This window comes from Columba livia, chromosome 30, assembly GCF_036013475.1.
Source record: "Columba livia isolate bColLiv1 breed racing homer chromosome 30, bColLiv1.pat.W.v2, whole genome shotgun sequence".
NCBI lineage: Eukaryota > Metazoa > Chordata > Aves > Columbiformes > Columbidae > Columba > Columba livia.
The window spans coordinates 526,835-553,537 of NC_088631.1; the positions used below are offsets into that span (position 1 = coordinate 526,835).

The following is a 26,703-nucleotide window of genomic DNA, read 5'->3' on the forward strand; positions in this document are numbered from 1 at the left end:
AGCGGAAGTGGTCCGGTTGCGGCTTTCTCGGAAGATGGCGGCGGCCGCGCCGGGTCCGGTGGACGAGCTTGTCTCGTCGGTCACTCTGTACCGGCGGCGGCCGCGGCTCCTCCACGGCACCGTGTTGCCCTTCGTGGCGGGGCTCTACCCGGCGTGGCTGTGGCTGTGGGGCCCGCGCGTGTGGGCGGCGTGGGGAGAAGCGGCGGAGGAGGAGGAAGGGCCGGCAGCGGGCCCGCGCCCCGCGCTCCCCGAGGCCGCGCTGCTGGCGCTCGCCGCGATCGGCGTCGTTCATCTGCTCACGGCGCTCTCGGGGCTGTGGTCGGTGCACGCTCACTGCGCCCTCACTTGCGTCCGGGTGAGTCCTGGGGCTGCGGGGTCGGCCGCACCAAGAGGCGTGCGGGGCAGCTCCCGGGCGGTTCCCCCCGCTGCCCACGGGCTCCCTGCGGGGTGGGAGCTGCTGAGGGCGCGGGGGCGCTCGGGCTTCACGGGCGGAGCGGGGAAGGTGCCATGAGGGCCGATAAGACACAAGCGTGACGGGAGCGGCTGAGGGAACTGGGGGTTCAGCCTGGGGAACAGGAGCTGAGGGGAGACCCCACTGTCTACAACTACCTGAGGGGTGGATGGAGCGCGTTGGGCTCTTCTCCCAAGGGGCAGGGTGAGAGGAAACACCTCAGGTTGCGCTGGGGAAGGTTTAGATTGGGTATTAGGCAAAACTCCTTCGTGGAAAGCGCTGTGGGGTGTTGGTGGAGTCGCCATCCCTGGAGGGGTTTCAAGGGTGTTTAGAGGTTCTCAGGGACGCGGTTTAGTGCTGGACTTGGGTTATGGTTGGACTATGACCCCAAAGGGCTGTTCTGACTAAAATGGTTCTATGAAACGCTTTGCGCAGCGACGCTTCTCCCTCCGGCAGCTAAACAAAAACCCTTAGGAAAAGCTTCTTCCCCCAGGGTGCTGGGGACCGGGCTCCCCAGGGAGGTGTCGCAGCCCCAACCTGACAGGATCCAAAACGCATTTGCCCAACGCCCTGGGACGCGTGGTGTGAATTTCGGGGCCGTCGCGGGGACAGGAGTTGGACTCGGTGATCCTTGCGGGTCTCTCCACCTCAGGACGTTCCATGATGATTCTCTGGGGGGAGCTCAGTGTTCAGGGCAGGACCCGGCGGCTTTTGCTGGTGTCGATCGTTCCATCTTACAGGCTGGAGAGCTGGGCGGGGAATAACCTGGTGAAATTTAACGAGGGAAAGCGTAGAGTGCTGATCTGGGCAGGAACAAGCCCAGGTTCCAGTATAGGTTGGGAAATTACATATTAGAGAGCAGTGTAGGGGAAAGGGAGCTGGGGGTCCTGGGGACAGCAGGGGGACCATGAGCCAGCACTGGGCCCTTGTGGCCAGGAAGCCAATGGGACCTGGGGGGGTTAGAAGGGGGTGGTCAGTGGGTCAGAGAGGTTCTCCTGCCCCTCTGCTCTGCCCTTTAGTTCAGATACTATCAGGACATACTTGGGGAACATATATATATCCATATATATAATATATACAGCCATAGCACTCTGAGAACGCCCCATCCCGTCTGCTCTGGGAAGCTAAGCAGGGTCGGGCCCGGTCAGCGCTTGGATGGGAGACCAGCTGGGAATAGCGGGTGCTGTGGGCTGAGTCAGCACTGGCCCTTGTGGCCAGGAAGCCAATGGGACCTGGGGGGTTAGAAGGGGGTGGTCAGTGGGTCAGAGAGGTTCTCCTGCCCCTCTGCTCTGCCCTGGGGAGACCACACCTGGAATAGTGTGTCACATCTGGAATAGTGTGTCACATCTGGAATAGTGTGTCCAGTTGTGGCCCCTCAGTTCCAGCAGGACAGGGAACTGCTGGAGAGGGTCCAGCGCAGGGCAACAAAGATGCTGAAGGGAGTGGAGCATCTCCCTTATGAAGAAAGGCTGAGGGAGCTGGGGCTCTGGAGCTGGACAAGAGGAGACTGAGGGGCGACCTCATTAATGTTTATAAATATCTAAAGGGTGAGTGCCATGAGGATGGAGCCAGGCTCTGCTGGGTGGCAAACAATGACAGGACAAGGGGTAATGGGATCAAGCTGGAACACAAGAGGTTCTGCTTAAATATGGGAAGAAACTTGTTCGTGGTGAGGGTGGCAGAGCCTGGCCCAGGCTGCCCAGGGGTTGTGGAGTCTCCTTCTGTGCAGACATTCCAACCCGCCTGGACATGTTCCTGTGTCACCTCACCTGGGCGTTCCTGCTCCATGGGGGATTGGACTGGATGAGCTTTTGAGGTCCCTTCCCATCCCAAACACACTGTGACACTGTGATACTGTGATCTTTTGACGGTGGCCCAGCCGGTTGCTGTTGTAACCGTGTCTCACTGGGGCTCTGTTTAACAGCGATTGAAGCACCGAATCTGTTTCCTCTGGTTGTACCGTACAATTTTGGGGGTGGATTGTGCTAATTGGAGCATTTTTTATGCTAACAACAGCAAAAGCATCCGACTTCACAGAGCTGTTTTCTCCACGTCTCTCGTTGCGATCCGACACGGATTCCCCGCGATTCGTTAAACGAATCCGTTTAACGAAGCGTCTCTCGTTTGCGTTGCAGGAGCCTTGCGCTAAGAAAGCCACGCTGGCCAAAGTCGTGCCCACCCCGAACAACGGGTCGGTGGAGCTGGTGCCGCTGCACAGAGACCAGGTGAGGACGCGGCTGTCGGGGGAACTGACCCTCGTCCCTTCATCCGCTGCGCCAATTAGCGGCTTTATCTTCAATAATTAGGGAAAAATCAGCCAAAAGCGGGGACGTTCAGGGTCGTGCGGTGTTTTCTGGTGTGTGTACCCCGAGCAGAATCCTACAATGAAGATTTAGGGGGGTTGAGGTTTCTTCCTGACTCGAGTGAGGCGTTTGACACAGTGTCCCACATGGTGAGGTGACTGCGAACTGGGGAAGGGGAGAAGCCAGAGAGTCGTGGGCAATGGGGCAGAGGCCACTTGGGGTCTGGATCCAGTGCAGAGCCCCAGGGGTCTGTATTATTCAATATATCCATCAGTGATTTGGAGAGCGCAGAGTCTTGAATCTGGACAGGAACAAGCCCGGGGTGCAGTGTGAGTTGGGGAATGAGCTGTTGGAGAGCAGCGTAGGGGAAAGGGAGCTGGGGGTCCTGGGGACAGCAGGGGGACCATGAGCCAGCACTGGGCCCTTGTGGCCAGGAAGCCAGTGGGACCTGGGGGGTTAGAAGGGGGTGGTCAGTAGGTCAGAGAGGTTCTCCTGCCCCTCTGCTCTGCCCTTTAGTTCAGATACTATCAGGATATACTTGGGGAACATATATATATACGTATATATAATATATACAGCCATAGCACCCTGAGAACGCCCCATCCCGTCTGCTCTGGGAAGCTAAGCAGGGTCGGGCCCGGTCAGTGCTTGGATGGGAGACCAGCTGGGAATAGCGGGTGCTGTGGGCTGAGCCAGCACTGGCCCTTGTGGCCAGGAAGCCAATGGGACCTGGGGGGGTTAGAAGGGGGTGGTCAGTGGGTCAGAGAGGTTCTCCTGCCCCTCTGCTCTGCCCTGGGGAGGCCACACCTGGAATAGTGTGTCACATCTGGAATAGTGTGTCCAGTTGTGGCCCCTCTGTTCAAGGACAGGGCCACGTTCCTGTGTCACCTCAGCCGGGTGTTCCTGCTCCGGGGGGTCGCACTGGATGAGCTTTGAGGTCCCTTCAACCCCTGACATTGTGTGACTCTGTGATCCTTTTTGCACCTTTGAAGCCTTTGGGGTGTGCTCACCTTGTTTGGTTGGTTTCCCCCTCTCCGCAGGGTGAGGACGGGCGGGAGGCTCTTTCCTTTGAGTTTCAGAAGATCAAATACTCGTATGAGACAGACGGCAAGAAACAGTTTCTTCCTGTGGCTTTTCCCGTGGAACATCCGCTGTGTTATTACCAGAACGCCCGCGGGTACCAGGAGGACAAAGAAATCCGAGCGGCCGAGAAGAAATATGGCACAAACAAGTATGTTTTCCAGAAAACGTGTCTTGGGAAGAACAGCGTTGAACCACAATCCCACTCCCGTTTCTTTTACATTTCAATTACTCCCAGGACTTATTCCTTTAAGGTCAGAGAACTGTGTTGGACCAAGAGGTTTCCTCCAGGGCGGGCTGTAAACGGGAATTAATTGTATAGAACAAATTAACTGAACCAAATTGATTGAAAATAGGGGGATTGTGGGTGTTCTGGTCCGACAACTGAGGTTTTGGGTCGGGATTTGCTGTGAATCTACAAAGCGTCTATTGATAAGGGTTCAATCTTTCCCAGGGCTGAGATGGTGGTGCCGGAGTTCTTGGAACTGTTCAAAGAAAGAGCGACAGCTCCGTTCTTCGTCTTTCAGGTAAAATAACCCAACAAAAAGAGATATAATTACTTCTCCCTGCTACAAAATGCTTGCAAATAAACCCCAGCGACCAAAGGCCTTTGTATTCTGGGGGCCGTCGGAGTAATTTCGGCGCCGCGTTCCCCGCCAGGTGTTCTGCGTGGGCCTGTGGTGCCTGGATGAGTATTGGTACTACAGCGTTTTCACCCTCTCCATGCTGGTGGCGTTTGAAGCTTCTCTGGTCCAGCAACAAATGAGGAACATGTCGGAGATCCGAAAAATGGGCAACAAGCCGTATATGATCCAGGTAATCAGACCCGCGGGGGATTGTGTGTGTAGTTTTCGACTTGTTGTTCCCTTTTCCCAGCTTTTCCCTCCAATCCTGATTCCTAAAGTGGTTTTATTTCATTTCCTACAGGTTTACAGGAACCGCAAGTGGCGCCCGATTTCCAGTGATGAGATTATTCCCGGGGACATCGTTTCCATTGGTAATGGTTTGCTCGATGGTTGTTTAAAAACCGGGTTCTTTGCGGCGCGTTCGCTTGTGCGGTGAATTGAATTAGGTGCAAAATCCTGTCGGTCTCGGTCGGGCGCTTTGGGGACTTTGATTTGTAGGTGTCACAGTTCAAGGGTCCAAGAGATTAATCCGTGGGCTGGATCTCTTGAACCTGCTGCTTGTCTTAAAGGCAAATACCAAGACTAAACCAGTCTCAGGCTCTTCAGAGCGTGAAGGTGAAGAGTTCCCTTCCTGCTGACAATATTTTCCTGGAAGGGGACGGGTGGATCTGTCTCTTAACCCTTTTAAAGCGCTTTCACCCCCAATTTTGGTGCCTGAACGACAATAACAAAGCGATTTGATTTTATACTTTCCTGTTCTCAACAGAGACCAAATAACATTCAAACCTTTTCATTTCTCAGCAACGCTGGGGCAGCCCGGGCAGGTTTGAAGCTTTAGGGATCTCCCGTCCCTCACCTAAACCGCGGCAGAGCTCTGCCGCGCCGCGGCCAAACGCTTCTCGGTTTTAATCTGAATCGCAGGCCGGTCCCCCCATGAAAACCTGGTGCCGTGCGACGTGCTGCTGCTGCGCGGGAGGTGCATCGTGGACGAGGCGATGCTGACGGGCGAGTCCGTGCCGCAGATGAAGGTCTGTGCCACATCCTCTGCGCCCTCCCCTTGTCGCAACCCGCCCCAGGAGGAATATTCAAGCCTATTCGAGCTGCTGCGGCGTTTCCGAGGGCGAATGAATCTCTTGGTGTGAGCGCTGGCCCGAGCGACCCGCTCTGGTTGTTACCGCTGCCTATCAGTGATTAATGGGCTCCGGTAAATGAGAAACAGCGATGGCTGGTTTGGCTGGTGCTGAATCCGGCCCGTGGGGCTGAACTCGGGCTCTGCCATCGCCCTCCCACGCATTCCCCGCTCTGGATTCCTTCGGCTGGGTAGAGGTGGGGGGAGGAACAAGTGCAGAGCGCTTCAAAGCCCCAAATCCTCCTTTTTGTGGCTTAAGTAGTGCTTGCAGAGCCCCTCTCGCCAAATCCAGCGTGGTGAGCGTGAACTAGTCCCCCAAAAGCAGCATTTCCACAGATGCCAGGCCCTAAACCGTGGAGCCGAAGGGTCTGTTGTGATCTAGATTCAGCTCAGGTCGCTTCGGCTGAAGCCAAGAGCATCACGTGGGATGAAACCAGAATATAATCCTTTAAATGGGCTTGTTTAGAGCTGTGGTTCTGAGCCCGAGCGTTGTCCCGCAGGAGCCCGTGGAGGATCTGAATCCCGAGCACGTCCTGGACATGCAGACGGACTCCCGGTTACACATCATCTTCGGGGGAACCAAAGTGGTGCAGCACATCCCTCCCCAGAAAGCCAGCACCGGCCTGAAACGTACGTACCTGCCCCAATTCACAGTATCCCAGTATGTTTGGGATTGGAAGGGACCTCAAAAGCTCATCCAGTCCAATCCCCCATGGAGCAGGAACGCCCAGGTGAGGTCGCACAGGAACATGTCCAGGCGGGTTGGAATGTCTGCACAGAAGGAGACTCCACAACCCCCTGGGCAGCCTGTTCAGTGCTCTGGCACCCTCACCATGAAGAAGCTTCTTCTCAAGTTTAAGCGGAACCTCTTGTGTTCCAGCTTGATCCCATTACCCCTTGTCCTGTCATTGTTTGCCACCCAGCAGAGCCTGGCTCCATCCTCATGGCACTCACCCTGTAGATATTTATAAACATTAATGAGGTCGCCCCTCAGTCTCCTCTTCTCCAGACTCCAGAGCCCCAGCTCTTTATTCCTTTCCTCACACAGGAGATGCTCCACTCCCTTCAGCATCTTCATTGCCCTGTGCTGGACTCTCAACAGTTCCCTGGCCTTGAGCTGAGGGGACACAACTGGACACACTATTCCAGATGTGACACACTATTCCAGATGTGACACACTATTCCAGTGTGTGGCCTCCCCAGGGCAGAGCAGAGGGGCAGGAGAACCTCTCTGACCCACTGACCACCCCCTTCTAACCCCCCCAGGTCCCATTGGCTTCCTGGCCACAAGGGCCAGTGCTGGCTCAGCCCACAGCACCCGCTATTCCCAGCTGGTCTCCCATCCAAGCACTGACCGGGCCCGACCCTGCTTAGCTTCCCAGAGCAGACGGGATGGGGCGTTCTCAGGGTGCTATGGCTGTATATATTATATATATGTATATATATATGTTCCCCAAGTATATCCTGATAGTATCTGAACTAAAGGGCAGAGCAGAGGGGCAGGAGAACCTCTCTGACCTACCGACCACCCCCTTCTAACCCCCCCAGGTCCCATTGGCTTCCTGGCCACAAGGGCCCAGTGCTGGCTCATGGTCCCCCTGCTGTCCCCAGGACCCCCAGCTCCCTTTCCCCTACACTGCTCTCTAATATGTAATTTCCCAACCTATACTGGACCCTGGGCTTGTTCCTGCCCAGATCAACACTCTACGCTTTCCCTTGTTAAATTTCATCAGGTTATTCCCCGCCCAGCTCTCCAGCCTGTCCAGGTCTCTGATGGCAGCACAGCCTCTGGCGTGTCAGCCACTCCTCCCAGCTTAGTGTCACCAGTGTCATTCCCTCGGAGACGGCGCCTCGTGTGCTCGCAGATTTATTCCAACAGCTCAATGCAACTTGGAGGGTGTCACTGGGTCGTTTTCCTATCACTAACAGTGATTATTTGACTACCGTGATGTTCTACAATATTAAAGTTGACTCCTTCCCCTTGCAAGCGAGAGGAGGGTGCAGCTTGGAGCGCGTGTTCCCCGTGACAAGCCTATAAAAGATTTGCATTAGATTTATGATCTTAATTCCCGTTGCAGCCGTCGATAACGGGTGCGTGGCGTACGCTCTGCGAACCGGCTTCAACACATCCCAGGTAAGCTGTGATGCGGGTTGTGTCTCTAGCGCTCGAATCCTTAACGTACAGCAATGGGAAATATAAATCAGGGCATTAAATTAATTGCAAGAGGGATAAATAAGGGTGGTGAAATAAACAGTGGGATACAAGGGGCTGTTTGTGAGCGGCAACAGCTCCTGGTTATCCCTGTTTCTGTGATTAGAATTGTCAGGAAAAGGCATTTGAGTGTGTGTGTGTAGAGATTGGAGATGTGAACCTGAGCTTTTCCAATTGAAAATTAACGGCTGCGTTAAAGAAATCATCAACTTGAGTGACGCAGCACGAGTTTGGGCATTTTTAAACGGATTAATTATCAGTGGCTGTTAAGGGAATCACAGAAATGGGCGTCATTTTCAGGCTCTGGCACCAAAACACCACAATGTGCTGTTAAACTTGGGTTCCACCGTTATATTTACCGACCCGCCGCGTGCTGCAGAGCGCGCTTCTGGCACTGAGGACCTTTTCCGCAGGGGAAGCTGCTCCGTACCATCCTCTTTGGGGTGAAGAGAGTGACGGCCAATAACTTAGAGACCTTCATTTTCATCCTGTTCCTGCTGGTCTTCGCCGTGGCCGCTGCCGCCTACGTCTGGATCGAAGGTGAGGTTTCTTCTTGCCCCTTTCCGGGTCTCTACGTGGGGTTTGTACCAAAGCTTTTAGGGCGGTCGACGTAATTTCCGGCAGTTAAGGATATGTGGGTTGGGCTGTATAAGCGGTACAGCGTTCTGGTTGCTTTTCTTGCCCTGCTGAGGTAGACGAGCTTCTCGTCGCCGTTCTGGGGGGCGCACACGTTGAAAACGGGGGGTACAGGTCTCCGTCTCGTTCCATAGGCACCAAGGATCCCAGTAGGAACCGCTACAAGCTCTTCCTGGAGTGCACGTTAATCCTGACGTCGGTCGTTCCCCCTGAGCTTCCCATTGAGCTCTCGCTGGCCGTCAACACCTCCCTCATCGCTTTGGCCAAGCTTTGTAAGTACCGAGCCTAAACGCACAAAGATAGGACCGACTTGTTGCGTCGGGGAGGGAATGAGGGTGAAACAACAGCTGCTGAGCATCCTGTTGTGGCTTTTTTGGAGCCGATCGCTCAGAATCTCTTCTCCTCCCTCCCAGACGTGTACTGCACGGAGCCCTTCCGCATCCCCTTTGCCGGCAAAGTGCAAGTTTGCTGTTTCGACAAAACCGGCACGTTAACCAGCGACCACCTCGTCGTGAGAGGAGTAGCCGGGCTCAGGTAGGTCCTGCGTGGGTTTTGGTACCTGATTCTTAGAATCATCACATCGTTTTGGTTGGAAAAGCCCCTCAGGATCATGGAGTCCACCCATAACCCACCCCCAGCACTAAAATAGCCCCAAGAAGCTCCTCTGCTCCCCCTCCAGGGCTGGCGGCTCCAGCACCGCCCTGGGCAGCCTGTTCAACACCCTACAGCCCTTTGGGGAAGAAACCACCCCCAATTTCCACCCTCAACCTCCCCTGGTGCAACTTGAGGCCGTTTCCTCTCCTCCTGTCGCTTTATTTCCCTTGTTCTGGGCTATGGGCACTGTCGCCGAGATCTTCGTGACTCCTCCGTGCAGTAACATCCTGCATCCTCATTCCATGCCCGTAACGAGCCGTCCGTGACGACTCAACGCCGCAGCAGAGTCCGAATCCTTTGCTTCTAAAGCTACTTCAGTGCATTAATTCAGGCCCCTGTTTCTGGTTTTGTGCTCCAACCCAGTTTGCTTTGGACGACGGGCAAAAATGAGGGGGTTTGGCGCCGTTTGAGCCATCGCCAGCTTTCCTCCGCCTTTCATCTCCCCATGAGAAGCTCCACTCTTTACCGCCTTACAGCAGGAATTTGGCCGAGATGATGGGAATGGGCTCTGGTAACGCAAACGGGCTCTATTTATTGACGGTGTTGAAACTTTGAACGCCGCAGGGATGGGAAGGAGGTGACGCCGGTGTCCGACATTCCCGTGGAAACGCACCGAGCCATCGCCACGTGCCACTCGCTGGTGCAGCTGGACGACGGGACGCTGGTGGGAGACCCCCTGGAGAAGGCCATGCTGATGGCCGTGGATTGGACCCTAACCAAAGGTAAAACCCCTTTCCACCTCCGATCCCCGAGCCCCGTTCGCGCCGCGCTGGGATCTTGGGGAGGCGACGATGATAACGCTGCTTTTGGCAGTTCCGAGCGGGACGTTATCACAGTATCACAGTGTGTTTGGGATTGGAAGGGACCTCAAAAGCTCATCCAGTCCAATCCCCCATGGAGCAGGAACGCCCAGGTGAGGTCGCACAGGAACATGTCCAGGCGGGTTGGAATGTCTGCACAGAAGGAGACTCCACAACCCCTGGGCAGCCTGTTCAGTGCTCTGGCACCCTCACTGCGAAGAAGTTTCTTCTCAAGTTTAAGCGGAACCTCTTGTGTTCCAGCTTGATCCCATTACCCCTTGTCCTGTCATTGTTTGCCACCCAGCAGAGCCTGGCTCCATCCTCATGGCACTCACCCTTTAGATATTCATAAACATTAATGAGGTCCCCCCTCAGTCTCCTCTTCTCCAAACTCAAGAGCCCCAGCTCCCTCAGCCTTTCTTCATAAGGGAGATGCTCCACTCCCTCCAGCATCTTCATTGCCCTGCGCTGGACCCTCTCCAGCAGTTCCTGTCCTGCTGGAACTGAGGGGCCACAACTGGACACACTATTCCAGATGTGACACACTATTCCAGGTGTGGTCTCCCCAGGGCAGAGCAGAGGGGCAGGAGAACCTCTCTGACCCACTGACCACCCCCTTCTAACCCCCCCAGGTCCCATTGGCTTCCTGGCCACAAGGGCCAGTGCTGGCTCAGCCCACAGCACCCGCTATTCCCAGCTGGTCTCCCATCCAAGCACTGACCGGGCCCGACCCTGCTTAGCTTCCCAGAGCAGACGGGATGGGGCGTTCTCAGGGTGCTATGGCTGCATATATTATATATATATATATATATATATGTTTCCTGAGTATATCCTGATAGTATCTGAACTAAAGGGCAGAGCAGAGGGGCAGGAGAACCTCTCTGACCTACTGACCACCCCCTTCTAACCCCCCAGGTCCCATTGGCTTCCTGGCCACAAGGGCCAGTGCTGGCTCATGGTCCCCCTGCTGTCCCCAGGACCCCCAGCTCCCTTTCCCCTACGCTGCTCTCTAATATGTAATTTCCCAACCTATACTGGAACCTGGGCTTGTTCCTGCCCACATCAACACTCTACGCTTTCCCTTGTTAAATTTCATCGGGTTATTCCCCACCCAGCTCTCCAGCCTGTCCAGGTCTCTGATGGCAGCACAGCCTCTGGCGTGTCAGCCACTCCTCCCACCTTGTTGTCACCAGCAAACTTGCTGATATTACACTCTATTCCCTACATTATGTAGCTTATGGAGGTTCAAGGAGTGAATTGCAGCTGATGTGATGCCAGGAGGTGGGTGGGGGCGGTTGAAATCCCCACCCTGTGTGTCTGTGGGGCTGCAAACAGCAGAAATCCGCTCTCAGCGCTGCAAATCTGCGGCTCTTTGGTGCCTCTTAGCTCTCCTTGTCCTCGCTAAAACCAGAGCGTGACCGGCACAACCGCGGCGTGAAAACACAGCAATGTGGGGTTTAGCATCTCTCTGGAGGCGTTTTGCTCTGAGCTCTTGTATTTCACGTTCCCGGGGAGCTAGAGGAGAAATCTGCCACAAATACAATGTGCACATCCCGCTGAACCCCGTGTCGTTGTGGGTTTTGCGTCTGGATTTTTACCTGTGATATAACACACGCTATAAATGCACCTTCCACCCGCCGCGTAGTAGTGACACACACAGGCGTCCCCATCACTTATATCCCCTCATCGTGCGCTTGAGTCTTTCCAGCTCTGTTCTTGTGTTTAAAAGAGGAAACTCGTGTGGTCTCGGTGACCTGTGGGCACCTCTGGGACCCGAAATTCATGTGGTCTCGGTGACCTGTGGGCTCCTCTGGGACCCGAAATTCATGTGGTCTCGGTGACCTGTGGGCACCTCTGGGACCCGAAATTCATATGGTCTTGATGACCTGTGGGCACCTCTGGGACCCGAAATTCATATGGTCTTGATGACCTGTGGGCACCTCTGGGACCCGAAATTCATATGGTCTTGATGACCTGTGGGCACCTCTGGGACCCGAAATTCATATGGTCTTGATGACCTGTGGGCTCCTCTGGGACCCGAAATTCATGTGGTCTCGGTGACCTGTGGGCTCCTCTGGGACCCGAAATTCATGTGGTCTTGGTGACCTGTGGGCACCTCTGGGACCCGAAATTCATGTGGTCTCGGTGACCTGTGGGCACCTCTGGGACCCGAAATTCATGTGGTCTCGGTGACCTGTGGGCTCCTCTGGGACCCGAAATTCATGTGGTCTCGGTGACCTGTGGGCACCTCTGGGACCCGAAATTCATGTGGTCTTGGTGACCTGTGGGCACCTCTGGGACCCGAAATTCATGTGGTCTCGGTGACCTGTGGGCACCTCTGGGACCCGAAATTCATGTGGTCTCGGTGACCTGTGGGCACCTCTGGGACCCGAAATTCATGTGGTCTCGGTGACCTGTGGGCACCTCTGGGACCCGAAATTCATGTGGTCTCGGTGACCTGTGGGCTCCTCTGGGACCCAAAGGGAGGGATGTTGCTTTTGATACCGAGAGACCTTTCAGGATTTCCTGATCTGTTTGTTTCCAGATGAGAAAGTTTTCCCCAGAAGTATTAAAACTCAGGGACTGAAAATTCACCAGCGCTTTCATTTTGCCAGTGCCCTGAAAAGAATGTCTGTGCTGGCGTCGTACGAGAAGATCGGCTCCACTGAGCTCTGTTACATTGCAGCTGTGAAAGGGGCCCCGGAGACGCTGCACAAGATGGTGAGAGCATCTCCCTGCGAGAGGAAGGGCCTTTTTAACGAGAAACGCTGAAATATCCTACAAAACCACCTTTGGAACTGTATTAACGTGATGCTTTCCATGCGTCTTTCCCAGTTATCTCAGTGCCCGAGCAACTATCACGCCGTCCACACGGAAATCTCACACGAGGGGGCGAGAGTGTTGGCCCTGGGCTACAAAGAGCTGGGACACCTCACTCACCAACAGGTATTTCCGTCTCGTTCAGCCTTCAAATCCAACTCCTGCTAAAGGAAACGGGGGTTTTTGTGAGCGGCGAAGAGGGGTTGGGACTCTTTGGGGATGCGGTTGCCCAAAGCTGCTCGAACCGCGTTGGTTTTGACCATCTGGATCTTCTCGGTGTTGCTTTGCGCTCCCAGCTTTGAATTCCTGCGTGTTAGCCATCAAAACCTCTGTTTCTTTGGTTGTAAAGCGGCGTCGATTCTTTCCTTGTAACAGCTGAATTTTAGCTGCAAACTCGGTTTTACGTGGCGATGGGCACGTGGAAATGTTTTCTGTGGGGCTTTTCAAAGCAGCTGCGGATGCTCTGGGGTCTTGGAGCAGCATTTGCGTTCCTGGCGACGTTATAATTGCAATCAAGCGCCCGTTGGGCGAGAAAATAGAGCGGCAGGTAACGCTTTGTTCACCAATTTGCTTCGGCAGGTGAGAGAGATGAAGCGCGAAGCTCTGGAGTGCGACCTGAGGTTCGTGGGATTCATGGTGGTTTCCTGTCCTCTCAAAGCCGACTCCAAATCCGTCATCAGGGAGATCCAGAACGCGTCGCACCGGGTAAGCGGCGCTTTGGGATGTGGGGTTTGGGGCTGAAAGCCTTTGTAGCACAGTATGTTTGGGATTGGAAGGGACCTCAAAAGCTCATCCAGTCCAATCCCCCATGGAGCAGGAACGCCCAGGTGAGGTCGCACAGGAACATGTCCAGGCGGGTTGGAATGTCTGCACAGAAGGAGACTCCACAACCCCTGGGCAGCCTGTTCAGTGCTCTGCCACCCTCACCAGGAAGAAGCTTCTTCTCAAGTTTAAGTGGAACCTCTTGTGTTCCAGCTTGATCCCATTACCCCTTGTCCTATCATTGTTTGCCACCCAGCAGAGCCTGGCTCCATCCTCATGGCACTCACCCTTTAGATATTCATAAACATTAATGAGGTCGCCCCTCAGTCTCCTCTTCTCCAAACTCAAGAGCCCCAGCTCCCTCAGCCTTTCTTCATAAGGGAGATGCTCCACTCCCTTCAGCATCTTCATTGCCCTGCGCTGGACCCTCTCCAGCAGTTCCCTGTCCTGCTGGAACTGAGGGGCCACAACTGGACACACTATTCCAGATGTGACACACTATTCCAGGTGTGGCCTCCCCAGGGCAGAGCAGAGGGGCAGGAGAACCTCTCTGACCCACTGACCACCCCCTTCTAACCCCCCCAGGTCCCATTGGCTTCCTGGCCACAAGGGCCAGTGCTGGCTCAGCCCACAGCACCCGCTATTCCCAGCTGGTCTCCCATCCAAGCACTGACCGGGCCCGACCCTGCTTAGCTTCCCAGAGCAGACGGGATGGGGCGTTCTCAGGGTGCTATGGCTGTATATATTATATATATATGTATATATATATGTTCCCCAAGTATATCCTGATAGTATCTGAACTAAAGGGCAGAGCAGAGAGGCAGGAGAACCTCTCTGACCTACTGACCACCCCCTTCTAACCCCCCCAGGTCCCATTGGCTTCCTGGCCACAAGGGCCCAGTGCTGGCTCATGGTCCCCCTGCTGTCCCCAGGACCCCCAGCTCCCTTTCCCCTACGCTGCTCTCTAATATGTAATTTCCCAACCTATACTTGGGAAGGCCAAGACTTCCCCGTGGTGAACGAGATTGTGTGGATATGATGTTGGTGCTTTGGGATTTGCTTTGGCCTGGAGGAAAAGCCTTTTGCCGGCTCGCAGGGACCCCGCAGCACCCACGCTACGCTCTTTCCATCCCAAAGAGAACTCGCCGTGAAATGCCGCTCGTCCCGCCTAAACTGATTATTGAACCCTTCTCGCTTTCCCCTCAGGTAGTGATGATAACGGGAGACAATCCGCTCACCGCCTGCCACGTGGCACGGGAGCTGCATTTCCTCCAGAGGGAGCACACGCTGGTCCTGCAGCCTCCTGGGAGCGCAGGTAACCCGTCCCCTCTGCGTTTCGGGGTTCAACAGCCAAAACGATCCGTGCGGCGACGCTGATGGAGGAAACCACTCGCTTTCCGGAATCCTTCTGTCCTCCTCGTTCTGTTTTGCGGCTTGGGGCGCATATGAATTTTTTCTTGCAAAAGCTGGTAGCCCATGGCTTGGACAAGTGTACTATACGCTGGGTTAAGAACTGGCTGGAGGGCCGGGCCCAGAGGGTGCTGGTGAATGGGGCCGCATCCAGCTGGCGGCCGGTCACTAGTGGTGTTCTCCAGGGGTCAGTGTTGGGTCCAGTCCTGTTTAACATCTTGATTGACGATTTAGATGAGGGGATTGAGACCATCATCAGCAAATTTGCTGATGACACCAAGTTGGGAGGGAGTGTCGACCTGCTGGAGGGCTCTGCAGAGGGATCTGGATAGACTGGAGAATGGGCTGATTCCAATGGGATGAAGTTCAACAAGGCCAAGTGGCCACAACACCCCCCTGCAGCGCTCCGGGCTGGGCACAGAGTGGCCAAAAGGGACCTGGGGGGACTAATGGCCAGGAAGCTCAACAGGAGCCACCAGCGTGGCCAAGAAGGCCAATGGTGTCCTGTCCTGGATCCAAACGGCGTAGTCGGCAGGACAAGGGCAGTGATGCTTCCCCTGTGCTCTGCATTGGGGAGGCCACACCTGGAGTGTTGTGGTCAGTTCTGGGCCCCCCCGGTCAGGAAAGAGATTGAAGTGCTGGAGCGGGTCCAGAGAAGAGCAACAAGACTGGGGAAGGGACTGAACACAAGACCCATGGGGAGAGGCTGAGGGAGCTGGGCTTGGTTAGGCTGGACAAGAGGCTTAGAGGTGAGCTCAGCACTCTCTAGAACCACCTGAAGGGAAGTCAGAGCCAGGGGGGATTGGGCTCTTCTCCCAGGCACTTCGCAATACGACAAGGGGGCTTAAACTTGACTTTAGGCTGGAGATTAGAAAGCAATTCTTCACAGAGAGAGTGGTCAGGCATTGGAATGGCTGCCCAGGGAGGTGCTGGACTCGCCATCCCTGGAGGGTTTTAAACTGAGATTGGACGTGGCACTTAGTGCCGTGATCTGGTAAACGGGCTGGAGTTGGACCAAGGGTTGGACTGGATGAGCTCTGAGGGCTTTTCCAACCCAGTTGATTCTGTGATTCTGTGCTCCAAAATGGAGCCGTCTGAGCACCGAAATCACAGCTCCTTGCTGCTCGGGTTCCGAGAGGCAGAGAAGCCACGTAAAGGCCGTTTTGAGTCGGGATGCGGACGCGTCGCTATCCCAAGAAGCGAAGGGTCTCGCGTCCCTCGCACCGAGGGGCCGCAAACACCGGGATTTGGTGTCTTTGGGGAGCGTTTCTCGCAGCCGGGCGGGTTGTCCGGAGCTCTGGCTTCTCTCCGCAGGCTCCGGCTGGCAGTGGCGGTCGGTGGACGGCGCCGTGGCGCTGCCCGTCCTGCCGGCGTCCCCGCGAGAGCTGACGCAGCGCTACGACCTGTGCGTGACCGGCGAGGGGCTCGCGCACCTGCAGGCTCTGGACAAGCAGCGGCTGCTGCAGCTCATCCCGCACGTCCAGGTGTTCGCACGGGTGGTGCCAAAGCAGAAGGTGAGAGATTGCGGCTGGATAACAAGGGCAAGGGTAGAGTCTTGGATCAAGGCGAAAAAACCCAAAATTGGTTCCCTTGGGGCTGCCATTTTGGGCCCTGAGGTGATTCTGGCGCCGTTTTGAGCCCTGAGGTGATTTTTGGCGCCATTTTGATCCCTGAGGTGATTCTGGCGCCATTTTGATCCCTGAGGTGATTCTGGCGCCATTTTGATCCCTGAGGTGATTCTGGTGCCACTTTGATCCCTGAGGTAATTCTGGCGCCATTTTGGGCCCTGAGGTGATTCTGGCGCCATTTTGGGCCCTGAGGTCATTCTGGCGCCATTTTGATCCCTGAGGTGATTCTGGTGCCGTTTTGATCCCTGAGGTGATTCTGGCGCCGTTTTGATCCCTGAGGTGATTCTGGCGCCGTTTTGATCCCTGAGGTGATTTTTGGTGCCATTTTGATCCCTGAGGTGATTCTGGCACCACTCTGATCCCTGAGGCGATTCTGGCGCCACTTTGATCCCTGAGGCGATTCTGGCGCCACTTTGAGCCCTGAGGTGATTCTGGCGCCATTTTGATCCCTGAGGCGATTCTGGCGCCATTTTGATCCCTGAGGCGATTCTGGGGCCATTTTGATCCCTGATGTGATTCTGGCGCCGTTTTGATCCCTGAGGTGATTCTGGCGCTGTTTTGATCCCTGAGGTGATTCTGGCGCCATTTTGGGCCCTGAGGTGATTTTTGGCGCCATTTTGATCCCTGAGGTGATTCTGGCGCCATTTTGATCCCTGAGGTGATTCTGGCGCCACTTTGATCCCTGAGGTGATTCTGGCGCCATTTTGATCCCTGAGGTGATTCTGGCGCTGTTTTGATCCCTGAGGTGATTCTGGCGCCATTTTGATCCCTGAGGTGATTCTGGCGCCACTTTGAGCCCTGAGGTGATTCTGGCGCCATTTTGATCCCTGAGGCGATTCTGGCGCCACTTTGATCCCTGAGGCGATTCTGGCGCCACTTTGATCCCTGAGGTGATTCTGGCGCCGTTTTGATCCCTGAGGTGATTCTGGCGCCACTTTGATCCCTGAGGTGATTCTGGCGCCGTTTTGGGCCCTGAGGTGATTTTTGGCGCCATTTTGATGTCACTCACTTGTTCTCCTGCCCTGGGGAGGCCACACCTGGAATATTGTGTCACATCTGGAATAGTGTGTCCAGTTGTGTCCCCTCAGTTCAAGGACAGGGACACGTTCCTGTGTCACCTCAGCCGGGTGTTCCCGCTCCGGGGGGTCGCACTGGATGAGCTTTGAGGTCCCTTCAACCCCTGACATCCTGCGTTTCCATGAATCCAACGAGTCCTTCAGACCCGAAGCGCTTGGCCGAGTCGTGTCGCGCAGCCGGGGCCTCAAAACCGCTTCTCACCGCACGTTTCCATTCGCAGGAGTTCGTCATCACGGCTCTGAAGAGCCTGGGCTACGTGACGCTCATGTGCGGGGACGGCACCAACGACGTGGGGGCTCTGAAACACGCCGACGTGGGTGAGTCGGGACCCTGCGCCCCCTCGGGGCTCGGCTGCTGCTCTCACCACAAACTCCTCATTCCTCTGCTGTTTGGGGGGTTGCGATCGATTCCTCCTCATTTCCCCCCTCTAAGCTTTACTCCAGCAAACAGAACGTGTCTGGGGTCCCTGCCCGCCCGGCTCCGGGTAGAAATAGCGGTTGGGAGTCCTGCTTGGTGAAGATGCTCTGCCAGCAAAGGGTTTACACCCCGTTTTCCCTGCGGCTCATGTTTTTACCCTCTTATTACGTAGTTTTTTCCCTCCAGCTCATGTTTTAACCCTCTTATTACACCCTTTTTCCTTGCAGCTCACGTTTTTACCCCCATTACACCCCATTTTCCCTCCAGCTCATGTTTTAACCCTCTTATTACACCCCTTTTCCCCACAGCTCATGTTTTACCCCCATTACACCCCATTTTCCCTCCAGCTCATGTTTTACCCCCATTACACCCCATGTTCCCTCCAGCTCATGTTTTACCCCCATTCCACCCCATTTTCCCTCCAGCTCATGTTTTTACCCCCATTCCACCCCAATTTCCCTCCAGCTCACGTTTTTACCCCCATTCCACCCCATTTTCCCTCCAGCTCATGTTTTACCCCCATTCCACCCCATTTTCCCTCCAGCTCATGTTTTTACCCCCATTCCACCCCATTTTCCCTCCAGCTCACATTTTTACCCCCATTCCACCCCATTTTCCCCACAGCTCATATTTTAACCCCCATTCCACCCCATTTTCCCTCCAGCTCACGTTTTTACCCCCATTCCACCCAATTTTCCCTCCAGCTCACATTTTAACCCCCATTACACCCCATTTTCCCTCCAGCTCACGTTTTAACCCCCATTACACCCCATTTTTCCCTCCAGCTCACGTTTTTACCCCCATTCCACCCCATTTTCCCCACAGCTCACATTTTAACCCCCATTCCACCCCGTTTTCCCTCCAGCTCACATTTTTACCCCCATTCCACCCCATTTTCCCCACAGCTCACATTTTAACCCCCATTCCACCCCGTTTTCCCTCCAGCTCACATTTTAACCCCCGTTACACCCCGTTTCCCCTCAGCGCACGTTCCTCTGCCCTCACAGGGGTGGCACTGCTGGCCAACGCCCCCGAGCGGCTCCCGGAGCGGAAGAAGCGGCCTCGGGACGGTGCCAGCGACGCCAGATCCGCGTTGCCGAGCGCGGCGAGCGGCGCCGTCAAACCCACGTCCCGCGGCGCCAAGCACAGGGTCCTGTCCCAACGCGAGGAGCACTTGGCCATCCAGAGGGTTGGTAACCGCGTATTTCACTTCTCCTTTCTCTTCATTCCTCCTCTGGTTTACCGGAGAGCTGGAAATAATACGATGTGCTGGGAAAAGACCGGATTTGTGTGGCCGGAAAGGAGCAAAACGGGCTTTTCCAGCCGATCCTTCAATTCATGGAGGTATCTCAGGTTGGTGCGAGATCCCAATGGATCGCAGGTGCTGTAACCACATTGATCTCGCTCTTATTCCCCGCAGGAGCGCATCAGCCAGGTCCTGAGGGATCTGGAGGAGGAGCGCGTGCCGGTGGTGAAACTCGGCGACGCCAGCATCGCCGCCCCCTTCACCTCCAAGCTCTCGTCCATTCAGTGCAGTAAGTTTGCGCCGGGCACCGAACAGCCCATCCGCGCCTTCCCCGCGTCTAGATTCCAAAAGATAACCCAAAACGGAGGGGAGAAACACCCGCAAAGCCGCGGCGTCACCTGTTGTGTTTGGAAGCAGCCCCGGGGATGTTCCTTAGATAGGAATGAAGCCCCAAAATGCGTTTATGTTCCCTCTCGCCCCTCAGTCTGCCACGTCATCAAGCAGGGCCGCTGCACGCTGGTGACGACGCTGCAGATGTTCAAGATCCTGGCGCTCAACGCGCTGATCCTGGCCTACAGCCAGAGCGTGCTCTACCTGGAGGGCGTGAAGTTCAGCGACTTCCAGGCCACGCTGCAGGGGCTGCTCCTGGCCGGCTGCTTCCTCTTCATCTCCCGCTCCAAGGTGAGCGCAGGACACAGAATCACAGGATATCAGGGGTTGAAGGGACCTCAGAGCTCATCCAGTGCGACCCCCCGGAGCGGGAACACCCGGCTGAGGTGACACAGGAACAGGCGGGTTGGAATGTCTGCAGAGAAGGAGACTCCACACCCCCTGGGCAGCCTGGGCCAGGCTCTGCCACCCTCACCACAAACAACTTTCTTCCCATATTCAAGCAGAACCTCCCGTGTTCCAGTTTGCACCCATTGCCCCTTGTCCTGTTGTCACCGATGGCTCCATCCTCCTGACACTCCCCCTTTCCATATTGATCCCCATGAATGTCACCCCTCAGTCTCCTCTTCTCCAGCTCCAGAGCCCCAGCTCTTTATTCTTTCCTCACACGGGAGATGCTCCACTCCCTCCAGCATCTTCATTGCCCTGCGCTGGACTCTCAACAGTTCCCTGTCCTTGAGCTGAGGGGCCACAACTGGACACACTATTCCAGATGTGACACACTATTCCAGATGTGACACACTATTCCAGATGTGACACACTATTCCAGATGTGACACACTATTCCAGATGTGACACACTATTCCAGATGTGACACACTATTCCAGGTGTGGCCTCCCCAGGGCAGAGCAGAGGGGCAGGAGAACCTCTCTGACCCACTGACCACCCCCTTCTAACCCCCCCAGGTCCCATTGGCTTCCTGGCCACAAGGGCCAGTGCTGGCTCAGCCCACAGCACCCGCTATTCCCAGCTGGTCTCCCATCCAAGCACTGACCGGGCCCGACCCTGCTTAGCTTCCCAGAGCAGACGGGATGGGGCGTTCTCAGGGTGCTATGGCTGTATATATTATATATATGGATATATATATGTTCCCCAAGTATATCCTGATAGTATCTGAACTAAAGGGCAGAGCAGAGGGGCAGGAGAACCTCTCTGACCTACTGACCACCCCCTTCTAACCCCCCCAGGTCCCATTGGCTTCCTGGCCACAAGGGCCCAGTGCTGGCTCATGGTCCCCCTGCTGTCCCCAGGACCCCCAGCTCCCTTTCCCCTACGCTGCTCTCCAATAGGCAGCATCGCCCAACAATCCCTCTCTTTATAAAAACCAATTGATTTTAATAAGCGAACACTCCGCAGCGCTGGCGAGGGGGTTTAGTTTGGGTTTTGTTTTGGGGCTCTCTTGGGGGTTTAGTTTGGATTTGGGTTTGGTTTCAGGGTTCTCTTGGGGGTTTAGTTTGGATTTGGCTTTGAACAAAGGAGCATCTCATGATTTCAGGCTCATTCCCAAACCTTTGCTCAGGTCTGGGAAGAGCAGGTGGGATCAACAGTTTAATTGGGGGGCTTAACGAAGCTTTGGGGGCGTCTCACATCCACCCAAAGCAAATCTCACCCCGGCGTTTCCCGCGTAACCCAAATTCGAGTCGAGATGCTCGAACCCGCTTTCCTTCCGCAGCCCTTGAAGACGCTTTCCAAGGAGCGGCCGCTGCCCAACATCTTCAACCTGTACACGGTGCTGACGGTGCTGCTGCAGTTCCTGGTGCACTTCCTCAGCCTGGTGTTCCTGTACCGCGGCGCCCAGGCGCGCAGCGGCGCCAGGTCAGGCGGCAAACGCGACAAAACCCGTCGGAACACGGCTCGTTTCTGGTTTGGCAAAAAGAAGCAATGATGAGCGGTGGTTGCAGCGCCTGCGGCTCCGCTCTGAGCTGCGAGCGCGCCTGCTGGGGGGCGAACTGGGTTTTGCCCAACAAACTGGGTTTACACAAGACTTAAAGAAACTGTGCTTGGCGCCAGGGAAGCTCCGTGGTCCGGGGCTTCTAGGCCTGGTCCCCCCATCTCGGCCTTGTCCCCTGATCTCTCCTTGTCGCCCCATCTCCCCTTGTCTTGTCCCCCCATCTCCCCTTGTCTTGTCCCCCCATCTCCCCTTGTCTTGTCCCCCCCATTTTGGCCTTGTCCCCCCATCTCCCCTTGTCTTGTCCCCCCATCTCCCCTTGTCTTGTCCCCCCATCTCGCCTTGTCTTGTCCCCCCATCTCCCCTTGTCTTGTCCCCCCATCTCCCCTTGTCTTGTCCCCCCGTCTCCCCTTGTCTTGTCCCCCCCATTTTGGCCTTGTCCCCCCCTCCCCCCTTGTCTTGTTCCCCCATCTCGCCTTGTCTTGTCCCCCCCATTTTGGCCTTGTCCCCCATCTCCCCTTGTCTTGTCCCCCCATCTCTTCTTGTCTCCCCCATTTTGGCCTTGTCCCCCCATCTCGCCTTTCCTTGTCCCCCCCTTCTCACCTTGTGCCCCCCATTTCAGCCTTGCCTTGTCCCCCCACATCTTGCCATGTCTTGTCCCCCTCGTCTTGCCTTGTCTTGTCCCCCCATTTCGGCCTTGTGCCCCCATCTCTCCTGGCCTTGTCCCCCCATCATCTCCCCTCGCCCCCCCATCTCCCCTCATCTTGTCCCCGCATTTTGGCCTTGTCCCCCTGTCTCCCCTTGTCTTGTCCTCCCCATCTCCCCTTGTCCTCCCCGTCTCTCCTTGTCCCCCCATTTTGGCCTTGTCCCGTCTCCCCGTCTCGGCCTTGTCCCCTGATCTTGGCCTTGTCCCCCCATTTTGGCCTTGTCCCTCTATCTGTCCTTGCCTTGTCCCCCCAGTCTCCTCCTTGCCCCCCCATCTCCCCTTGTCCCATCCCCCCATCTCCCCTTGTCCCATCCCCCCATCTCCCCTTGTCCCATCCCCCCCATCTCGCCTTGTCCCGTCTCCCCATCTCGCCTTGTCCCGTCTCCCCATTTCAGCCTTGTCTTGTCCCCCCATCTCTCCTTGTCCCCCCATCTCTCCTTGTCCCCCCATTTTGGCCTTGTCCCGTCCCCCCGTCTCGGCCCTGTCCCCTGACCTTGGCCTTGTCCCCCCATGTCCCCTCGCTTTGTCCCCCCATTTCGGCCTTGTCCCCCCATCTCTCCTTGTCCCCCCATTTCGGCCTTGTGCCCCCATCTCTCCTGGTCTTGTCCCCCATCATCTCCCCTCGTCCCCCCATCTCCCCTCATCTTGTTCCCCCATTTTGGCCTTGTCGCCCCATCTCCCCTTGTCTTGCCCCCCCATCTCTCCTTGTCCCGTTCCCCCATCTCGCCTTGTCCCGTCTCCCCATTTCAGCCTTTTCTTGTCCCCCCATCTCTCCTTGTCCCCCCATTTTGGCCTTGTCCCGTCCCCCCGTCTCGGCTCTGTCCCCTGATCTTGGCCTTGTCCCCCCATGTCCCCTCGCTTTGTCCCCACATTTTGGCCTTGTCCCTCCATCTCTCCTTGCCTTGTCCCCCCATCTCGCCTTGTCCTGTCTCCCCATTTCAGCCTTGTTTTTTCCCCCCATCTCTCCTTGTCCCCCCATCTCTCCTTGTCCCCCCATCTCTCCTTGTCCCGTTCCCCCATCTCTCCTTGACCCGTCCCCCCCATCTTGCCTTGTCCCGTCTCCCCATTTCAGCCTTTTCTTGTCCCCCCATCTCTCCTTGTCCCCCCATTTTGGCCTTGCCCCGTCCCCCCGTCTCGGCCTTGTCCCCTCATCTTGGCCTTGTCCCCCCATGTCCCCTCTCCCCCTGATCTCTCCCCGTTCTCCTGCAGGCAGGAGGAGTTTGTGGACCTGTACAAGGAGTTTGAGCCCAGCCTGGTCAACAGCACCGTCTACATCATGTCCATGGCCATGCAAATGGCCACCTTCGCCATCAACTACAAGGCAAGTCGCGCTTAAACCCCTTAAACCCCCGTCTCCAGCAGCACCGCAGAAGCGCTTTTTGCGATTAAGCTGCAATAACATGAAACACATTGTTTTGCCAACGCTCTGCGGGGGTAACGCTCTCATTTTGGAAGGAGCCGAGTGTCCCGAAGTGCGTGACGAGCCTCCGCTGAGGGTTTCTCGGTGCCGTTTCAGGGCCACCCGTTCATGGAGAGCCTGCGGGAGAACAAACCGCTGCTCTGGAGCATCGGCCTGTCGGGACTCGCCATCGTGGGGCTGCTCAGCGGCTCCTCCCCGGAGTTCAACGCGCAGTTCGGCCTGGTGGAAATCCCCGCCGAGGTGAGCGTGACGGCGCAGCTCCGCCTAAACCTGCTCCTAGCACCATATCGGGCGCTAATAACGCACAGCAGCGCTAATTAGGAAAGATCTGAGTGCGAGCGCAGGGCCGCGAGCCCGCTGAAGCGCTGGGTTTATTTGCTGTGAAATCTCTGACAGTTTAGGTGATAGGAAGAGCTTTGAGCTCCAGTTCAGCAGAGGCTAAAAACACCCTCGAGATTCCTTATATTGGGCTTTTTTGCCTCTAAAATACATTTGGTTGCAAGGAGAACGTGAGTGGAATTAGAGACATTGATGTCAAAGAACATCAAGTGGTGGGTTCTTAGTGTTTAAACTCGATTGATACTATGAGCGTTAGACTTGAGATTCCTTAAGCTTTGGGCCTTTTACCATCAAACACATTCGGTTTCAAGGAGGATTTGGGTGGAATTAGAGACATTGATGTCAAAGAACATCAAGTGGTGGGTTCTTAGTGTTTAAACCCAAGTAACACCATGAGCGTTAGACTTGAGATTCCTTAAGCTTTGGGCCTTTTACCATCAAACACATTTGGTTTCAAGGAGGATTTGGGTGGGATTAGAGCCATTGATGTCAAAGAACATCAAGTGGTGGGTTCTTAGTGTTTAAACTCAACTGACACCATGAGCAAGATGCCTTAATCTTTGGGCTTTTTACCATCAAACACATTTGGTTTCAAGGAGGATTTGGGTGGGATTAGAGACGTTGATGTCAAAGAACATCAAGTGGTGGGTTCTTAGTGTTTAAACTCAATCAACGTTGGGAGCAACAGACTTGAAATTTCTTACGTTTTGGGCTCTTTTTGCCTCTAAAATACATTTGGTTGCCAGGAGAACACAAGAACTGAGTGGGATTAAAGGTGTTGATGTCAAAGAACACCCAAGCAAAACGGGTGGTGAGTTCGTAATGTTTAAGCTCAGTCGACATTGGGGGTGACAGACTCGATTCCTTAAGCTTTGGGCTTTTTACCATCAAACACATTTGGTTTCAAGGAGGATTTGGGTGGGATTGGAGCCGTTGATGTCAAAGAACATCAAGTGGTGGGTTCTTAGTGTTTAAACTTGATTAACACCATGAGCGTTAGACTTGAGATTCCTTAATCTTTGGGCTTTTTACCATCAAACACATTTGGTTTCAAGGAGGATTTGGGTGGGATTAGAGACGTTGATGTCAAAGAACATGAAGAGGTGGGTTCTTAGTGTTTAAACTCAATTGACACCATGAGTGTTAGACTTGAGATTCCTTAAGCTTTGGGCTTTTTTACCTCTAAATTACACTTGGTTACAAGCAGAACATAAGAACTGAGTGGGAATTAAAGGTGTTGATGTCAACAGCCAAACAAAATGGGTGGTGAGTTCTTAATGTTTAAACTCGATCGACACCAGGAGTGAGATTCCTTAAGCTTTGGGCCTTTTACCATCAAACACATTTGGTTTCAAGGAGAATTTGGGTGGAATTGGAGACATTGATGTCAAAGAACATCAAGTGGTGGGTTCTTAGTGTTTAAACTTGATTAACACCATGAGCGTTAGACTTGAGATTCCTTAATCTTTGGGCTTTTTACCATCAAACACATTTGGTTTCAAGGAGGATTTGGGTGGGATTAGAGCCGTTGATGTCAAAGAACATGAAGAGGTGGGTTCTTAGTGTTGAAACTCAATTGACACCATGAGCATTAGACTTGAGATTCCTTAAGCTTTGGGCTTTTTGCCATCAAACACATTTGGTTTCAAGGAGAATTTGGGTGGGATTAGAGACGTTGATGTCAAAGAACATCAAGTGGTGGGTTCTTAGTGTTTAAACTCGATTGATACTATGAGCGTTAGACTTGAGATTCCTTAAGCTTTGGGCTTTTTACCATCAAACACATTTGGTTTCAAGGAGGATTTGGGTGGAATTGGAGCCGTTGATGCCAAAGAACATCAAGTGGTGGGTTCTTAGTGTTGAAACCCGAGTGACACCATGAGCGTTAGACTTGAGATTCCTTAAGCTTTGGGCTTTTTACCATCAAATACATTTGGTTTCAAGGAGGATTTGGGTGGGATTGGAGCCGTTGATGTCAAAGAACATCAAGAGGTGGGTTCTTAGTGTTTAAACTCGATTGATACTATGAGCGAGATGCCTTAATCTTTGGGCTTTTTACCATCAAACACATTTGGTTTCAAGGAGAATTTGGGTGGGATTAGAGACGTTGATGTCAAAGAACATCAAGTGGTGGGTTCTTAGTGTTTAAACTCAACTGACACCATGAGCAAGATGCCTTAATCTTTGGGCTTTTTACCATCAAACACATTCAGTTTCAAGGAGGATTTGGGTGGGATTGGAGCCGTTGATGTCAAAGAACATCAAGTGGTGGGTTCTTAGCGTTTAAACTTGGCCGAGTCGCTAAGCCGGGGAGGAAAAGGGGCTTAATGGGTCGTGTTTTGGTGTCCCCAGTTCAAGGTGGTGATCACCGAGGTGCTCCTGGCCGACTTCTTCCTGGCTTTGCTGGTCGACCGGCTCCTCCAGCTCCTGCTGGGCAGCGCCAAACTCAAAGTGCCTTCGTGAGCCGGATCCACGTCACCGCGACACCGGGGGCCGCGCTTCGCCGCCCCCATCGTTCCGACACCAACCCACGGAACCCCCTCTGCAAACAACCCCTTTTAAACACTCCCGGGACGCCGCACGGGGGGTTTGTACCAAGGAAACGCGCAGAATTTGGTAACTAAAGGGAGAATCGCTGTGTTTTGAAAGG

At 54.8% G+C, this 26,703-nt stretch overlaps 2 protein-coding genes and 6 pseudogenes across 2 annotated transcripts in view; 3 read left to right on the top strand and 5 right to left on the bottom strand.

The window, feature by feature from the left end:
- ATP13A1 (ATPase 13A1) lies at window positions 1-26,701 on the top strand. The gene is made up of 26 exons (XM_021301367.2): window positions 1-355; window positions 2,587-2,676; window positions 3,795-3,985; window positions 4,289-4,361; window positions 4,495-4,650; window positions 4,762-4,831; window positions 5,382-5,488; window positions 6,090-6,219; window positions 7,668-7,723; window positions 8,215-8,341; window positions 8,572-8,709; window positions 8,851-8,971; window positions 9,656-9,813; window positions 12,437-12,612; window positions 12,727-12,837; window positions 13,291-13,416; window positions 14,680-14,788; window positions 16,198-16,397; window positions 17,809-17,905; window positions 19,013-19,194; window positions 19,426-19,540; window positions 19,736-19,932; window positions 21,373-21,515; window positions 23,504-23,615; window positions 23,811-23,954; window positions 26,406-26,701. The coding sequence occupies exons 1-26, from the start codon at window positions 35-37 to the stop codon at window positions 26,514-26,516; spliced, it is 3,561 nt and encodes a 1,186-aa protein (XP_021157042.2). The 5' UTR covers window positions 1-34; the 3' UTR covers window positions 26,517-26,701.
- Window positions 1-26,703, bottom strand: part of UBL5 (ubiquitin like 5) — a 99,589-nt gene that overhangs the window by 43,768 nt on the left and 29,118 nt on the right. The gene's annotated exons all lie outside the window — the stretch shown is intronic.
- On the top strand, window positions 1,525-1,643 carry LOC135576813 (5S ribosomal RNA; annotated as a pseudogene).
- Window positions 3,325-3,443, top strand: LOC135576781 (5S ribosomal RNA; annotated as a pseudogene).
- Window positions 6,896-7,014, bottom strand: LOC135576782 (5S ribosomal RNA; annotated as a pseudogene).
- LOC135576797 (5S ribosomal RNA) lies at window positions 10,564-10,682 on the bottom strand (annotated as a pseudogene).
- Window positions 14,099-14,217, bottom strand: LOC135576783 (5S ribosomal RNA; annotated as a pseudogene).
- Window positions 20,646-20,764, bottom strand: LOC135576784 (5S ribosomal RNA; annotated as a pseudogene).

Coding starts and splice junctions, on each gene's coding strand:
- ATP13A1 (XM_021301367.2), top strand. CDS start 35: ATGGCGGCGGCCGCGCCGGGTCCGGTGGACGAGCTTGTCTCGTCGGTC. Junction 8,972..9,655: donor AGAGGAGTAGCCGGGCTCAG/GTAGGTCCTGCG, acceptor TGAACGCCGCAG/GGATGGGAAGGAGGTGACGC. Junction 9,814..12,436: donor GGATTGGACCCTAACCAAAG/GTAAAACCCCTT, acceptor GTTTGTTTCCAG/ATGAGAAAGTTTTCCCCAGA.